At 33.9% G+C, this 19,210-nt stretch overlaps 1 protein-coding gene across 1 annotated transcript; it reads left to right on the forward strand.

Moving 5' to 3' along the window:
* The first annotated feature begins 4,214 nt into the window (after positions 1-4,214).
* On the forward strand, positions 4,215-12,429 carry LOC149781361 (putative defense protein). Its single transcript, XM_089935450.1, has 5 exons — positions 4,215-4,363; positions 4,518-4,785; positions 9,156-9,417; positions 11,204-11,289; positions 11,814-12,429. The coding sequence occupies exons 2-5, from the start codon at positions 4,551-4,553 to the stop codon at positions 11,939-11,941; spliced, it is 711 nt and encodes a 236-aa protein (XP_089791576.1). The 5' UTR covers positions 4,215-4,363; positions 4,518-4,550; the 3' UTR covers positions 11,942-12,429.
* Positions 12,430-19,210: the final 6,781 nt, after the last annotated feature.

Here is a 19,210-nt window from a genome sequence, read left to right on the forward strand (position 1 = left end):
GATTATATTGCGTGGAAGATACCACGATTCCGTAAATTGCCGAGTTTTTCCGAGTTTTTATGAGACGACAGATCACGTGGTACCGTGACGCTATACTAGCCAGTCCTCGAATACAAACATAAACATTGGCGAGCGAGGCAGACAGGAGACCACATTTGGGTTGCACATTCAAAAGTTGAATCTGCAATCTGATATAATAGTTTATGTACTGTACTGGTAAGTGCTAAAAGAAATTTGTTAGGCACAGGCCCCGGGCTGGTGACTTAAACAAACTAAAGTCCTGAATGAAATTCCACAAGCCCGGACAGTTCATACCTGTCAACTCTCAAGCCGAGAGAAAAACCTCCCGATTTTGGGGGTATTTCCTCTTCTACCTCCCGATCTCGTAATATCTCTCAATTTTGCGCAGCGAAGTCCCGATTATTACATTATGTCTGTCAATTTTCATTTGTCAGAAGAAAAAAACCCAACCCAAACCATTTTTAAATATAACATATGCAATCCACAGTCTAAACTGCCACACTGCAGACATCGTAGCAATATGACTGAAAAATTGTTAAAGCTACGTTAAAAATTCAAATCACATGCACACACATCTAAACCGACACTGGACGAAATAATTAATATCATACAACAGTTTTTTTTTTTCTTTCTTTTTTTCTTCTTCAGTAGATAGAACGTGAAGATTAAACATTCAAGTAAATTTCAGATTTTTTAAACAACTACAACAGTACTATAGTATTAAAAAAATTAAAAGAATAAAATTGTCACCAATTAGCTTAAATAAATGATCACTTTGAAATTTTCTCTGCAAACAAAATCGCATCTCCATTTCCGCCAAAGAATCTCGGCCAGTTAACACCTGACATTGCTCTACCGTATATGAAAAGTTTAATTATCATGATTAAATTACAAGGAATAAAACAAAATATACCATGCATTATATGTGGCCCGAAAGAACTAATTCTGAATAAATATTTTATTCAGCAAACAGTGTTACATGCATTAAGACTTAAACCTAAGGAATTAAGGTGGGACATAAAACGTGAGAAAAACGGTTGCCACAAGTACGGTAACTTGGGACTGCAGATTTGAACTGTTAAAATTAAGTCAATGGCATCGTAAGTAACAACAAAATAGGCATCGTTTATTTGGTAATCAATTGCTGGTGCTTACGCATACACACACTGTCGAACATGGTTTCTTTGAAGTATGTCCGAAGGGCAGTCTTTTTCACAAGATCAATGCAAGGATAAGGATAATGTTCATTAGTCACACCGGCTTTATTGTTTGCGTACTTAAATCAAAACTTTAGCTATTTTGCAATTTAGCCAGAACGGACCAGAATATGCAAAAGGGGCTTGTCATGGGGGAATAATAAGGCGTATCGCAGGGAGAAAAGGCACGTCAAATGGGCGGTCGCACATTGGGGCAAGGGGGGTGGGTCAATAGTCCCCCCCCCCACACGTTCTATTGTCAGACAGTTAATGTGAAACTTTGACCTCTTTTTTTTTAATCGCTGCTTTTTAAACTGCCCGAGGAATAGTTTTATATCAGTTCCAATTATTACAGATTACCGTTTATGCATGCTACATGTATACAATGCATTTTTTAAAAAATTTTTAATTTTTATAAGATTACTGAAAATTGTGTTTTCTCGAAACACGACAGGTTTAGAATCTTATTTTTAGAAAAGTTTCCATGTGATTAAAATCAAATCTAAATTTCACCTAGGACAGTGGTGATTTGATTTAGATTGTGCCGTGTTAAGGCATGTATGTCAACATCTTGAAAACACATTTATTCATTTCACCAACGCAATCAAAGTTTCCTCAGGCAAACAATTTTTGTTTCGACAAGCCTGACGGGCACCTCACTTTGAATACAGGATGGGCCGGAACTTAAACCAGAAGGGGCCCAGGGTGTCGGGCTATCAGATTTGTTTTTAGCACTGCTGTTTTTAGATAAAAGATGTGTGGATTGATTGTTGCATTTTGTGGTCACTTACTCGTCCTTCTGCCTGTTTTCGTAACTCACACATTTAACACTTTTCCCAGGATTTAAAATGTTCAAAGGTATGTCTGGAACAGCGCCAACTTTTAGTCTAGGCCTAGCATTTGCGTATCTTTGAGCTGCTATTTTTTCATGATCCCTCCCGTCACATTCCTTTGAGAAATGTAACGAGCACATAGTGCTGTATGGTGTTGCTTTGAAATCGACTCGTTTGTAATAATGTACCCATTCTTTCATTATGCCTTTATCTTTCGGAAAAGAATTTTTTTATTTTTTTATGTCAACAGGCTTTTCTTAATGTTCTATTACACCCGTAAGCAACGCAAAACGGTATTGTCTTTTACTCTGTCAACTCCCACTTGGGCTGCTGGAGTCGCTACTATGACGTCACATCCCGAAAGTAACCGAATAGGCGCGGAAATTTTGCATACGAGGTCACGGAAATTCAGCTCCTAGAAGATAGGCCAATATTTAAATATTGGCATTACGGTCGCAGATGATACTTCAGAATAAGGTTTTCTGCGATAGTACTTTTATTATTATTCTATATTTCCATTGGTTTCTGGTCTCCTTTAATGCTTATATATAGATTGTAAGATTATAATATATATATATATATATATATATATATATATATATATATATATATACCCCACATACATAAAAAATAACATGGCATTTAAAGTGTTGATATGAAGCAAATTGATATACCAATACTATTGGTATGTCAAATTTTGATCCACCCATGGCGCAATAATACGAATATATAAACATTCTTTCCACTGGAAGTCTATAGATCAATGATGAATTTCTACTCATTCATTAATTATAAATGACATATGGAAATAACGATTAAAAGTATTAATAGTCCATCTTTTCTAAACGAAAATAAAATGTACACTATTTCATGGAAATCCTTTATTTTTTTCCATGCCCCTCTCCCCTCTCGTGTGTTTGGGACAAAAAAAAGCAAAAGTCTGGAGTGAGAGTGCCAACAGAATGACTGGCTATACAATTTTCGAATTTCTGTGCAGGAAGGAGGTCCATGGGGGTGATACCATGAGTTACCGCACTGGGTGACACCAGCCTTAATGACTCCATTGAGAAATAGAGTGCACTTTATAGTCATTAGAAATGTTAATTAAATCAGAATAATGACTTAGATAAACTGTCAGTATATTAAAATATTTTAATTACTTCTTGTTGGCTCGTCATTTCCCTTAGTTTCTATTCCAAGCTAATTTCCATACGCCAGTACGTGAATGCCTGACAGCTCAGGCTCAGTGTACAAGAACCTAACCGTGTTTGTAGTGCACTACTTTCTTCATAAAAACCCCAACATATTTCAAGTTTAAATCATGAGTGTGTCTTATATTGATTTAATAAATCTGAACAAAAATAGAAACTCGAAAAGAAAACAATCAATTTGTCAGTTTGTATATGTGATTGTGAACAACAAGAAAAAACGTAGAACTACATTTTGTAGCGGACACACAGGGATGTGAGGAGTTCATGCACTCGGTCAATACAGTTACCAGAACCATATCGTAACTGCATTCAAAGTGTAAATATGTGTATTTGTATATGATATATATATATATATATATATATATATATATATATATATATATATATATATATATATATATATATAGATAGATACATATGAATTGCCACTGAACTTAGACACAAAGACACAGTGATCACATTCAAGAGGGCTCTCAAAACTCACTTATTTTGACTGCAAAAACAAACTTAAAGACCTAATAATGTTTCCTACCTTAAATATTCTCAGCATGTTTTTTTTCTTCTATGTTTTCTAATTTCATGGTGTTTGTGTTTGTAATCATATCATTATATATGCTTTTTATCTTATAGGTGTTGTCTAATGTTGTAAAGCGCTTAGAGCTTAGGCGTTATACAAAGTTCTCATTATTATTATTATTATTATATATATATATATATATATATATATATATATATATATATATATATATATATATATATATATATATATATATATATATATATATCTTCATGTTAGCATCTTGCGTTAACAGAGAGGATCGAGTACGCTGAAGAACTCTTTTCCAATCATTTTGCAGTGTATAATTGTTAGCACTTGCGGCAGTAACATGTATTTAAATGAAACAGGTATACATCATCACGCAAGATAATAAATATCAAATGGGCAATATGCGGACGACACCGTGACATGTGGATTGATTGACGGACGGCCAAGACAAATTGTTTACCTTTCATCTACATGAGTAACAGCTGATTGATGTCTTTGACGAACTGTCTGGTATCTTAACAATCATAATCAGAAAGGAAATACAGACCTTTACAGGTACCTGTCCCAGACTGTTGTTACTTAATTATTTGTATGGTAACTTGTTTAACTTTATTTATGTAATAGCAATTTCCCTGAAAGTCATAAATTCTGATTTATTTATAACACTTGCGTTGTCGCTTTGTCGCGCAATTCATTCATTTATTCATAGGACTGTATCACCGGAAATACACTGAGACGAAGAATGATTCGAGTGAAAGGACTTGGATGGCCTGCAATTTTGGGATTTGTGCTTTTTCAAATTTCGCTAGCCTTTGAGACAGGGGCTCCTGATAACACATGCCGAGACCCTTCAAGTGTGCACACCTTTCAGTTCAATGCTACACACACGGGTATTTACATGCCTCAACCCGAGGGCAGAAATCCCTACATCTTACAGACGGACAGGCAAACATTCGGCCCAGGACAACCTGTGAAGGGTAAGAAACAGTAGATAAAATTCTGTTTAGTACAGACTTTTTAGGATCGTTTTGAACATGCACATCTGATTAACATTGCGAACATTTCCTATGAAACATAATGCATGATAAATTACTATTTCCAGGTAAAAACAAGTTTATTCATTTTCTTCTGTCATCTAATATGCGATTTAATTGTTCCAAAGAAGATAACACCAGTAACAATAACAACAATATCAATAAATAATAATAATAATAATAATAATAATAATAATAATAATTTTCTTGAAATTCGTTCTCAGACTTTGAGTAGGTTTATTTTAAAAATTTTATTTTATTTTTCCAACGTTTTTTGTATTTTTTTCTCCAATTTATTTATTTTAATTCTGATGTCGAAGAAAAAGCATGCCATAATTGTCACAGTTTACCACATATCGCTCGGGAATGCGCATGTCTTACAATTTTCTTCATTCGAATGTTACATATATATATATATATATATATATATATATATATATATATATATATATATATATATATATATATATATATATATATTTGTGTGTGTGTGTGTGTGAATTAGTGACGTAAATGTTTGACATTTCAAGAATCACGTATGTATGAGCGTGTTATTTTATTTAGTATATATTTTTATATTTATTTGTGACCTTCTGAAAGATGTTATATAATGATAAACCTATCCGGAGTTGAAACAGTCGTAAAGTATGCAAAATATGGTATATCTGTCCATCAAAGCATTATTTTCTACCTTTACAAATTTAGCAACATGTGCACATTAAAATATATTTACCCCAGACTGTTAAGAGCTTTATAACTTTTGAATATTCTACAATATTTGTTAGGTGCTGCATTCAAAATAAATTGAAATTAAAATAACTGAACATTCAGGGAAAAAAAAAACGATCGCATATTTTGGGGAATCCTAACATTTGGATCACCATGAACTAGATGCAACGAAATTGTTTTATAATACATCCATTTCTATTCAATATGTATATGCAAACACCTCCATGAAAACAAGTTTAAATTTTCGCAACAATTTGCATGTATTCGCACGTTTATTTGCTTGTTTTTCCTTGGTTTTTTTTGGGGGGGGTTGGTTTTTTTCTTCTTCCGTTTCATCATCAATCTTGGAACCATTATTATTGTTGAAGAAGTCCAAAAGGAGAAGTCCATCAATCAGATCTAACGTCGGTAACTGTAATCAATGTTTAGCGTTCTATCTGGTTCCAGTTCACTGTGCCTGTGACTCCCGTGATCGTCAAGCTTGGCTTGTATGACCATATTAAAATGTTTTCTTCTAATTTTCCTCTATTATTCTTGCTGCAGTTAACATGTTAAGTTCTTTTTTCCTCACTTTCCTTAACATTCTAAAACTGAATTTGTGCATCTCTTTAAAAACCACGTCATTATCACATCATTTTCTGTTTCTTATTCAACTAACATGAATTGTTATATTTCGATGAAATGGATGGACATGCAGAGCTCTTCCTGAAGTACATCAAAAACTCTATCTGGTAACGCTTATAAAATCGTACCGTGATATAGAGGCCCTACAGGGTTACATTTTCTGGCAAGCACGCATAACATCGAAATCCTTGAAATTCATTCGAGCATTTCAATAAAACTAATATACGGTTTGCAATAATATGATTTTACAAACCTAGCTAACTAAAAAGCAGCACCCTATCATATAGTGTTACAGACACTCACTTATTTCAGTTTGCGTGTTGCTCATTCTAGTAAAGAAAAAACACGGTATGTTTGATACTAAATCCTACCCGCATTACAAACTCGATAAATTAAAAATAATCGCTATAAAGCTCTGTATAACTCGCACTACTCGAGCTCTATTCAGCATTCGAGTAAATAATATTACTAGCTGTTCAAATGCTCAGAATTACTCACAAGATTCGCATTGTCTATTTTAAAACCTTTATATGTCTGATATCTAAAGAACTATATAACCTCGAATAAAATATTTAGGGCCCGGGGTACTTCGAGTTTTTGAAATACTGCTTATATAGTAGATACTGGACTAGGAAAGCTTTAATGTAAATCTTGTTTATTGTAAACCGCAAAGTCATTCAATCGTGTGAGAATGTGAGATGCTTAAATTATTTAGTATCATATTTCCTGTTTTCACATTTATCAAACAATACAGTTATGTTTATCTGCGGTTTCTATGTCTCTTGCTTTTACTAGTTCATGTTGATTGTTTTATAAAGGGAATTACATTATACAGCGCATTAGTGTGTTGAAATAATAACTTATTTGCGTCTTAAAAATAGTTATCCGTCTTATTATTACGAAGAACGAATTCAATATCATTGTTTTTTTTTTGTGTGTGTGTGTGGTGAATTTGTCTTTAAGTTTTCTTAACTCTGTAACCCATAACCTTTGGTGAACATATTATCTACGCTGTCAAACCATGTCATACAATGGATGTCTCAGCCGTGTCATGAGAGCAGTCAATTAAACAAAACCTATCCTCACGCGCGTCGTTCACAATCATTTCCTTGCATGACTAATTAACTTGTAGGTCCAATCAAATCCGACATCAGCATTTCCGTTTGATTCATTCTCGATATACGTGTAAACACTGTATTTAATATGTCGTTAGTATGGTTCGCTCACAAAAATTCTAAAAAATAAAGAAATCCGAAATAAGAAACAAGAGAAAAATATTTATATATTTATTTATACGTGCTTGATAGATAAATAACTCATATATTCACGATCGTCTGATACTTTCATTATATATATATATATATATATATATATATATATATATATATATATATATATATATATATATATATTTTGCTCATGTTTGCTTCAGGTAAGAGCGGCTGTTTTGGATTTAATCTTTTGATAGATGTCAAAATAAAATTTGTTCCGAGCTAAAGAGAAACGTATTTAGTTCAATTATCTCATGTTCACGTTGCAGTCCTACTGTCCTATGGCTCAATATTGTCTTTGCAGCATCAGCAAATTTTAGCATTATTCCATTCTACCAATTTCGGAGGGGACAACGGTGTCCTCTAGAGTTATTTCTAGTTCCATTCTAAAATTGCACGATCAGCAATTATTTACGGTTTCAAGGCACGAAATCATCAGCAGAAGATGAATTACTTTATTATTTGAAGGTTATGTGCAATTTTCATTTATGATACCATAAAATTATAAATCGTTATAGATGCCACTCCGGGTTCAACTTTATATGCCAATCGTGAAGCACATGCACATATGACTAACAGAAATATGGTTACATTTTTTTTAATGTGATAAAAAGCATGGCAAATGTCGATGTTATTGGTAATCAACTTGCTTTAACATATGTGTTTAAAGGCCCACAGTTATAACTCTATAACAACGCACGCATTTTCGATGAAAAAAATGCGTTGCATTTCCATTCTATACTCTTTTTAATCATATATGTACTGGCTAGGATGCGTGTACGGTAAAACAAAGAGTATTTTCTATTAAACCTATTTGTACTGGCTTGGATGCGTGTCCGGTAAAATATGGGTGGGCGGGTGATTTGGATTTTTACGTAGCTTAAACAATTTTTAAGTCCTGTCGCTACGATGTCTGCAGTGTGGCGGTCAAAAGTGATGTCTAGCACTGGGGCATCATGCCACAGACATGTAGCATCATGTCCCACCTAGTCACATTATCATGACACCAGTCCAACCAGTCTTGAGCTGCAGGTACCATTTGTATAAGTCTTTGGTGTGACTCAGCCGGGGTTCGAACCCGCGACATCTCGCATCAACGATCTCCGGTAAAAGAAAGACTATCCTCTATTTAATCTTATAATCACTGGCTTGGGGTGGGGGTGTCCGGTAAAAGAAAGGCTTTTCGAAAGCATTACAATTTTAAATGAAACACGTCATGCCTTTAAGATGAAGTATGTGAAGGCAACAACACGAACGGGAAGCCTCGTGTATTGATGAGGTGTCATTTAAGGATTTCTATCTTGCTAACCTTGCTAAATGATAGTTTTAAAAAGTCAGGTCGATTTTCATCACCTCAGAAACTATGTATGTGCACATAACTTCTTTATTTCATAGTCTAACTCCGTTAGCAAATAACTAATCTCCATTGAGGCCCTACTGTTTTAATAGAATTCCATAACATACATAAAATACGAACGCCAGTATCACAAGTAATAATGAACTTCAAATTAAATCTAAAGTTAACATACTAATGACACGAAACACCAATATCAAACATAGAACTGAACTTCAAATTATATATTTTATAAAGCTAACATACTTATAACCCGAACCAACAATCTGGAGTCAATGTGTCTCTTCCCTTGTTTATTTATTTATTTATTTATTTATTTATTTATCTATTTTTAGTTACCATTCACAGTGGCAATACAGGACAGCCGTTTAGAGGGTTTTTTATCCAAGCCGTGGAAGCAAACATAAACATTAGAAACTTGAGCAGAGTTCCCTTTGGTACATTTGCTGCTGGCAATGGCTCGCGCCCCTCCTCATGCGATATGCCAGGGGAATTAATCCATAGAGGGGGTATAACTCATGTCCAGAACGATGATAAATATAACATAACGGTCACATGGATACCGCCAGTAGAAAATCCCGGAAACGTTCAGTTCCTGTAAGTGTTCAGGTTCTCATATCTGTCGTTTGTTATTTTTTTTTAATGTTTGTTATAGCACGTTGTTATGTATATTTGATTTAATTTATATTTGATTTAATTTAATTGTCTGTTTGCAAGTTTGATTTTTTTAAAAATTTCGTTACATGTCAAAGTATTGTAATTTTGTTTACTTGATTTGGCTTTTTCTCAGAAAATTCAGTTTGACCTGACTCTTTTCATAAACACCTACTAATAGAAACACGGTTTCTATTTTTGACTTAGCTCCCGACTTTGATTCAGAAATCACTGACACAAGTAAACAACTTTCTATTTTTATTTTATTCTCGTAGTAAAATTATTTGTTTTTATCAAGGTCAATTGTACATGATTTTGTACAGTTATCAATTGTACATGATTTTAGATATGTTAACAGCCTCTATTTCGCAATTCTGAGTTTTCCGAAATTGCGCATAGTTAGATTTAATAGTGATGTTTAGAGAGATATTTCTCAGTTGGACTTTTACTTTCGACACTGGAAAGTGTTTCGTTGTGATCAGTTTGGAGTTACATTTTATATTTTATTCAAGTTATTTGTATTCTAAAAGATTCTTTTTCCTGGAAATATTTGAGTGCTGATACAGAATTCTTGGACAAAGACATTTATTCCACCAAAATATTGTTTGTGGATCAAAAACAACTGCAGACACATCTGTACTATAAAGGCTACATTATACGTCATGGTCTTCCATTTTAGAATTTTTTGTCAGGGTTCGAACTTGAATTCATTAGAACATTTCATTACTCGGACTTCTACAATTTAATTCGTGGATTAATCTTGGATTATTTTGGGATTTAATTGTTAAAATCATAAGTTCTTATTTTTTCATTTTTACATTGTTTTTTCAGGGAAATAAATTATTTGTTAAATTTTTCACAGCTTGTTTTTTACACTATTCCTTTCGTTACTGTTTATTAGAGCTTAAACACGTAATATAAGACCGTTATTATTTCGTACGCGGTGTTTTTTCCCATCGTAAGTGTCATTTAGATACGAATTTGTCGTTCTTTTTATTCGCTAATTAGTAACTGAGCACGTTCAAAATAGTTCATCTTGGACTTCATAATATTTAAATTTGTTGTAAGAGTGTCTTCATAAATTACTTCGTAGAAACCATTATGCTAGTAATGTTTTAGAAAGGACACATTTTGTGCTAACAAAAAAGCTATTAAGTGAGTGAAGGTTTTAATTGGTGTGCAGAAGGAACTTCACCTTACAACCGCCACCCTCTCAGAAGTTCAAAATATCTGTAGAGTACCCCCAGTACTTTTTGATTGATTTCTTACTTTGATTTGACCACCATATTACTGGTAACTTTCAGCTACATTCTCCCGCTCATAAAGGGTTCTTGTGAGAAAAAAACATATAATACATTATGTTGCTTTTTAAAAAAAAAAAAAAAAAAAACAAACAAACAAAAACATATCACAACAATTCCCATTAACCAATATCATACAAATAAGTTTAAAACCGGATGGAAAACGTTTGCTAGCAGACTCGAGATGTAAAGAGGAAATTCTCAACCCTGCCCAGTGTTGATAATTACCAATAACAAGTGGGTCATTTTTAAAAAAAATAAATATGTTTATATCTGTAGATAGTTACAAATAACTAGTGTATAACATTTGATTTTTTTAATGTGCGAGAAAGAAGAAAGAAAAAGGAGGAGAAGAAAAAGAAAAGTGTAGGAATTTCCACAGTTTAAAGCACAATTACTTTAGTTGTTTTGTTTGTGTTTTTCTTCAGCGCAACGGTCGTAAGACGTTATACGACATACTGGACTAACATCCGTAGTATAGTGCTATACCCGGAGGGGTATTCCGGACAAGCAGGTACATGACATCCTCTTCTAATCAGTTTCATTCATTTATTTTCGTTTTTGCAGGTTTTGTTCCACCCACCACTTACTGTAAATATGACGAACGGTACATCCCTCCGCGCGAGACAGTAATTACATTTTAATTTATTTCAGTAAAATCTAACTGAATCTAATTTAATAATTGTAGCATCGCTGGCCGAATGGTTTAAGACGCTTGCCTTTGCAAATCAAGTCCGTGTGGGTTCGTGTCTCAGCTCGATCAACGTGTGTATGTGAGAAAGCTTGCCAGTAACTTTGCTTGGGTCATAGTCTTCCCGGATAATTCCTCCACCATATATATTAGCTGCCATGTATAAAGTATTGTGTGCTGAAAAATGACGTTTAATCCATCCCATCAGCAGCAACAATTTAATTATTTTATTAATCAAATTTAGTAGCCTGGCTTTAATTTCTAATCAGGTTAGTAAATATCAAGAACATTTAATCTATTCTTATTTAGTCTTTTGTATTTTGTAAACAATATTTCATTTTTTTCAGCAACCCAAACGCGAAGAGAATGGACCCCGGCCATGGCATGGTATGCCTGGATGATGTACCTTCTACAGGCGCAGCAAGCTGCGCCACAGCAACAACAACAGCAACATGAAAACTTGGTTCCCCACTAGGGACAAAATTAGAGTGGGATACAAGCTGGATAGGCCATAATTCGAGAGGGCAACATGCGGGATAAAATTTATTAGCCACTTCTTATGACAGAATGCATTTAATATATTTTTGGCGATTTTATTTTCTGGCCTAAAAGACACTACTTCACACAATGTCCCTCAAGTATCTTGGTTTGCTCTGATTATGCTCATGTTTAAGGTGTAACTATTGTATTATGACACACAGATGTAAAGTGCTTGAAAAATAACAATATAACGAAATCTCAGTAGATAAAGCATGTTATGGTTGAATAAAAAAAATCATGTTATATATTAAATGATGTACTTTTGAGAATGTTTTATTTCCTCGGCAGCAACCAATCAATGTAAGATAGAAACTACGACCAGGTGATGAAGGAAACATTGCGATAGGGTATAGATGACAATAAAACTTGTTACCTAACTTGGTGATGCATAAATATGTAGAAAATAAAGATATTTCTGGGAAATTTAAAGCATTGTTTTCAAATGAGCGAGTCTGACGTCATTCAATCTATGATTGCTTACAATGAAATCGTTCGTCGTTGAGTGTATTTTTATAGCTCGGTTTTAAAATACCTGTGTCACAGTTTCTTCCATTTCACTTACTGGAACCATGGTACAAATCGCCAAACGTTGTACTATTTTCAGAGACATAAAGTGTTTGATCAACTCAGTAACGTGCGCACAATTTGGGATGGACCCAACACTGTGAAATACTATCTGAAATCCTGTTTCTAGAAGGTCAATATATTCCGTTTATATGGATCTTTTCATTTATGTGTAAATTCTGAACATGAGTTTTTCGTCAAAGAAAAATCATAATTGTTAAAGAATATATTTATGACTGCATCTAATGGAGCTATACCGTATGAATAACGAAACAGATTCTCTAATAATTAATATCTATTTTTGATATATTAATCGATGATAAAATTATGGGGATAAGGTGTATAAATGATAATGGTTAACGTGGTCCCAATTCCGTCCTCATCTATCGAGCATTTACTTTAGGTAAACTAAGGATAGGGGACAAGTCTAGATCCTGCTATGGATTATTGTCAATGGTGTGGAACCAAAGGCTCCGTGAAATAAAAGCAAACTCAAGCCTGACCCTGGTTTCATTCAATCCACCCCAACCTCTACTCTGATATATAGTTACATTGTATTCCTTTTGACACTTCAGAGAACACTTGGATTTTCTTCTCAGATGTTGGGTGGTTTTTTTTCTCAGATGTTGGGCTGGCTTTTCTTCTCATAGGTTGGGTCAGTTTTTCTTAAAGACTGGGCTAAAAGATGAATATTATACCTATAAGCATATTGCTGGGGTGGGGGGGGCTTGCAAAAAAGGATTGAGAAGCTACTACGATTCGAAGAAATCCTAAAGTTCTCTTTCAAGGCAAAATATAACTCATCTAAAGAATTCAAGATACGTTGATTTTGTTTATCCAGTTATTGTCGCTGAAAAATGTGTTGTTGCCAATCTAAGAATGAAAAAGTATTTTTATATCTCACTTTTAATAAAATAATTTAGATGTTTAGTGAAACTTGTGAGTTTGAGTTTGTGGTAGAGAACTTGTCTAAATCAGTTACAAAGGATTTCATTTGTGAATAACCGTTTTCATTTGGAGAGATACAATACAGTCTCAAACGTTTTATCAGGTTCGAGCAAACAAGCATAGTAAATTGTTCTTTTTGCGATTTTTTTCTATTTACTTTCATAATACCGATAACGTGAGCAGTTTTATTTGTAATCGCTGCCAAATGCAAAATGTTAGAGGTGTCAGATGAAGAGAACCCTGATCAAGAATCGAAAAAATTGGTGTTCACTCATCCGTTAACAAAATAACTATTATTCAATTTTCCTAAACATTGGACGAGACAAAAGGGGTTGGGAATGCTGTGCAAAAGAAAGATAAAAAAGAACACCAGCCAGAAAATTATCACGTAACTTGTTAGAATCTCGTGATTAGAATCCATATAAGTAGTTATTTGTATCTTCGTTGGTGGAGGGGGACCCAATAGATGACATCCCCCACTAGACTGGCCAAAGACTTAGTAAAAAGTGAATTATCAAAATATCTGTATTCTCGGTCCTTTGATTTCCCACGTCACTTCTTAATTCTTGTTGTTTTTATTTCCAAACATGTATTTTCCGAGAACCGCTCCAGTCGCCTAAGTGGTTAGAGCGTCTGCCTCGGATGCGCGAGGTCGCGGATTCAAAGAGATATGACTGAAAATTGTTAAAACAACATTAAAAACCTAAATCACACTCGTACTCCGATAATGGCTGCACATGTGAGCTGCCACGTGGCAAGCAGCCGTTGATGTACACTTTGTATAGGCAAGACTTGAGTCTTGAGAATTCTCGCGGACTTTGAATTTTTGTAGTCATAGTTAATTTCGAAATGACAAAGTAAGAAAAGAAAAAAATGAATAGTTAACTGCACGATAAATAAATAGTGTGCGTGGGCACGAATTTCGATAAGTGTTATTGCGCTAGTATGACGTTCGCTGTTTTGGAAAAGCTGCTAGTGTATGATTGACATCAGACACGGTGTAAACGGGGCATTAGAAGTAATACAATGTAGCCGTGTAAAATAAAGCAGTCAGAGAACGCAGAAACTAAGTCCGCATGGGTAAAAGAATTCCATCGTGATGGTCTATTTTGTTTAATTTGAAAAAGTGCATACTACCTGTAGAACAATCAGTAATATATCCGGAAATAAACAAAATCCTCAGTGGATGGGATAATACATTATAATGGATTTCAGGAGACGACGTGAAAGATGTCAGTTTCCAGCGAAAGCTTAAAACTAGGGCTACCTGTTGGCAAAGGGAGTAATGGTGAAAAGTTATTGCCCTTGTCTGTCGAATAGTACACGACTATTTAAATATAAAATTAAACGGGAAAAGAGTTACTAGACCAGCAGGATTTTGTGTTTAGAAAATCAAAATAAAATTCACACAACCACCTATTTAGGGATATTAGAACATTGCAAATATATATATATATATATATATATATATATATATATATATATATATATATATATATATATATATATATATATATATATATATATATATATATATATTCCTTGACTAGTAAGACTCCATGATATTATTTCAGAAATTATATATATATTATTATATAAATTATATATATATATATATATATATATATATATATATATATATATATATATATATATATATATATATATATATATATATATATATTAATTCCTTGACTAGTAAGACTCCATGATATTATTTCAGAAATTAAAACAACACTACACCCCTTATGCTATGGCAATAAATAGGAACACTAATTTGAAATGTTATCATTACATAAACAATAACACAACCGTAACTATTAATATATTTATTAACTTTCTGAGATGATATAAATATCTAACGAGTAGTAATATTTCAGTATCAACAAACAATGCTTATTAGCTTACACGTCTGAATATTTTGAAAATGACATTATGAAAGTGTGAATGAAGCTAGTTGTGTCTGGTCGTTATAAAAGTGTAGATAGAGATAGGCGTTTCTCATCCATGGGACAGAGAAATCTAGCTGTTTTGCTAACCTTACTTTTCATATCTCAGTCTAGTCATCTCAGACCAGACGTCTCCGTTAAGGTGTCCACGCGCTCAGAAATACTTTTTAAAAAAGAAACCCTTGTTGCCTTCTGCTGTGCCTGACGTAGTTGTTATAAAATAAAAAATAAAATAAAATAAAATAAAATAAAATGTATAACAAAAAAAGTAACTTAAGGTAAATCCATCTGTAAGAACACACAATGCAAAAACATTTTGAGAGATACAAAGACACACGCATAGGATGTCGAGCTTTTTTGGTATTATGTTAGTTCGTTCCACAAGCATAGTCAATTTTATCATCAGGTCAGCGTCATTAAATGTAGCTAAAGCTACCTGACTAGTTTTAAATACATCGTGTGAAACACATTATATACTGTTAGCTACATTTAATGACGCTGACCTGAAAAATGACTTCTACAGATAGAATAAAATTCTCAATGCTGTGTGAAATGAACTATGACAGAAAAGACTGATCCATGGACACAGACCATAGACCTATACACTTCATAGCCTCCCAACTCTCTTAACAACTACATAAAACTTAGTAACAGCCAGAAACGAGTTATGTCAAAGATGCTTTTTTTTCTAATTTTGTTAAGCATCTCTATTGTGCCCCAGTTGAGTCAAAATTATACCTATAATATTTAATGACAAATAATGCACTTATAAGCCAGAAGGAATCGTTTATCCGTCAACACATTAATCCATAAGCAAATCTCACGGTAGCACTTGCCACATTTCAAAGACAGAAAATTACATTTTCAAAGAATCCGTGAACTTGAAAGTTTAGCACATGGTTATCCGCCAGGGTCTGTATTTGGAGGGTCTTTTGTACACGGAGGTAATTTTACAATCAATATTAAGGACAACACAAGTATGTCAAAACAGTTTCACCTCCTCCAAAGAAAAGAAGTTATATACGATAGTGACACAGATCACAAATTGCGCGTGAATAACCCAAGTACGGACACTCATGCTACATGTAACTTTTAGTTATAATAATAGCCATAATTTTCTACATTGGAACTGATGAAAATGAAATATTTTCTTGTAATAAATATTAACTATATATTGTTAATTTCATATAACATCCATGTATTAAATGTGATAATACTTCAATACAATGCAAAGTTTTATGTTGTTTTTTTTTGGGGGGGGGGCTCACGCATACAAACTGTACATTGGACGACACGGTCACACCACAGTCCTCATTAACTTATTTGTATTAATACACCGCATGTAAACATTGACGCGTCAACTATATTGCATAAGTGAGAAGTTCTTTTCATGTCAAAGTAAATTATTGGGTGAGAAAAAGAATCTACGTTGGGGTTTGGACCGAGACAAGGAAATCCCAGTCTAGGGGCTACATTATGTGTCCCCCTCACCACCACCCCTCGGCAAGCCTCGTGGGGAGACAAATAATGTAACTCCTTGACTGGTATGTTCTTGTCTCGGCCCAAACCCCAACATATATTCTATATATCTTGGCGTTATAAAGGTGTATATAAAGATAATTGTATCGTGGCGTTATAGAGGTGTAGATAAATATAGTTATATCTGCGCGTTATAAAGGTGTATATAAAGATAGTTGTATCTTGACGTTATAAAGGTGTAGCTAAAGATAGCTGTATCAGGGCGTAATAAAAGTATAGATAAAGATAATTGTATCTTGGCGTGATAAAGGTGTAAATAAATATAGTTGTATGTGGGCGTTATAAAGATGTAGATAAAGTTAGTTGTATCTTGGCGTTATAAAGGTGTAGATAAATATAGTTGTATCTGGGCGTTATAAAGGTGTAAAGATAGTTGTATCTGGGTGTTATAAAGGTGTAGATAAATATAGTTGTATCTTGTCGTTATAAAGGTGTCGATAAATATAGTTGTATCTGGATTTTATGACGGTGTAGATAAAGATAGTTGTATCTTGGCGTTATAAAAGTGTAGATAAAGATACCGCATATACTCGTGTAGAAGCCGAATAATTTAGGAAAAATTAAAAGCCTGGAAGAAGGGGGGCGGCTTATCCGCGGGTCAATGTCTAAACTTAACAGTCTTTAGATCTTTTTGTCGACTACTGTAACGGCTGTAAATCTTGGGACATAAAACACTAGGCATGTAAAAAAAATAGTTTTCGGTAATCCGACATTTATTAAACTTTTATAAAGTACTATGATTGCTTTTGTTATTATGTTGCCAGTGCATATTTTCTTATTTCTCCAAGACGAAATTAAATAAAGGTAAATACAGACTTTAAAATTCGCGGACCGGTTGAGTTTACACAGGAGACCAGGCTGAACTATAATGTACAGTACTTACAATCTGCAAAGCGTGCATATCATCACTTAAATCCTTATTTATTCCTAATCATATTAGATGCAGATTTTGCTCTATTCATTGTTTCGACCACATCGCATTCTTCCAGATAGCATTTCAGCTAGTCCTTAATAGCTGATTCATTTACGTTGAATCACGCGCTCGCGTGTTACTCATTTTCAATGATATAAGCGATCCTACAAATTTAGGTTATATTTTAAAAAGGTATGCACGTTTAATTGTACAAGGCACATAACCAGCATAATTTACATGTTCAGGTGGCGTGGTAATAATAAAGGCTAAAATTCTCATGTAGATCAACATCAATCAATTTTAGTTTTGTGTTTTGACTGAACAGACATTATAACTTTCCACACAATGGAAAGCTTGATGTTTCGGCGTCTCTTATGTTGATAGTCGGCAAATTTGTCTGTCATTTTGCGACAGCAGTACAGGCCAGTTAATCATTAAAACCCTGAAACTGGCTTGTGTTAAGAGGGAATTTTGACCGGCAACTATACCAATATATTGATGTGTAATTGCCTTTTATTCCATAATATTAACACGATTACCGTAATTTTGTAAAACGGGGTATAAGGTATTCCTATGAACTTTTCAAAAGCCAAGTAGGGAGACAGAATAAAAAAGTAAGAGAGATTGGGACCTAAAATCGGGAGGTTTTTTTTGTGGCCTTTTTAAAGCCTTGTTTTCACTAAATATTGATCGATCTTCCTGGTCCAATATGCGTGAAATTCGCAAAAAGACTCGCGTTTTCTCCCTCTGATGTGCCATATCTTCCCCCAGGTCGTGCCCTAGTTTCATATTCTGGTCAGCTGTGGTCAAACTGCAGATAGCTAAAGATTAGTCTTAAACAAGCAAGAAAGCAAACGGGACTAATTAAAAGTTAATCCTTATCGATGCAACTACGTTGTGAAAACGACTGGCCCTCCGTCATAATTAAAAAAAAAACACAACATGTTCTACACTATTGTGTGTTACGCAAGCACCAGCAATTGATGGATTCCCAATTTTGTTGAACTAAAGGTACAGAAATAGCCAGCCTCATGGTACCTTACATGTGTCAACTATTTTCCCCTCTTTGTATATCCAACCTTATTCTTTTATTATCAACTCGTAACGTGATGACCCATTTGCTGCGTGGTATTTATTTTCATTCCCTCTTTTAATTTAACCATGGTAATTAACATTGGTATATATGGTATATAAAAAAACGCCAGGTGTTCACTCGTGTAAGTTTCTTTCGTGGGAATGGCGCTATAGATATGGAGTTACAGCATTCGCAGTGATCACTCTTGGGATTGAA

This window comes from Sinohyriopsis cumingii, chromosome 15 (genome assembly GCF_028554795.1).
Source record: "Sinohyriopsis cumingii isolate HCF-2022 chromosome 15, ASM2855479v2, whole genome shotgun sequence".
Classification (NCBI taxonomy): Eukaryota; Metazoa; Mollusca; class Bivalvia; order Unionida; family Unionidae; genus Sinohyriopsis; species Sinohyriopsis cumingii.

Excerpts from the sequence above, each read along its gene's own strand:
- LOC149781361 (XM_089935450.1), top strand. The coding sequence starts at position 4,551 with ATGATTCGAGTGAAAGGACTTGGATGGCCTGCAATTTTGGGATTTGTG. Across the intron at positions 4,786-9,155 it reads CCCAGGACAACCTGTGAAGG|TTACCATTCACAGTGGCAAT; the intron begins GTAAGAAACAGT and ends ATCTATTTTTAG. Across the intron at positions 9,418-11,203 it reads CCCGGAAACGTTCAGTTCCT|CGCAACGGTCGTAAGACGTT; the intron begins GTAAGTGTTCAG and ends GTTTTTCTTCAG.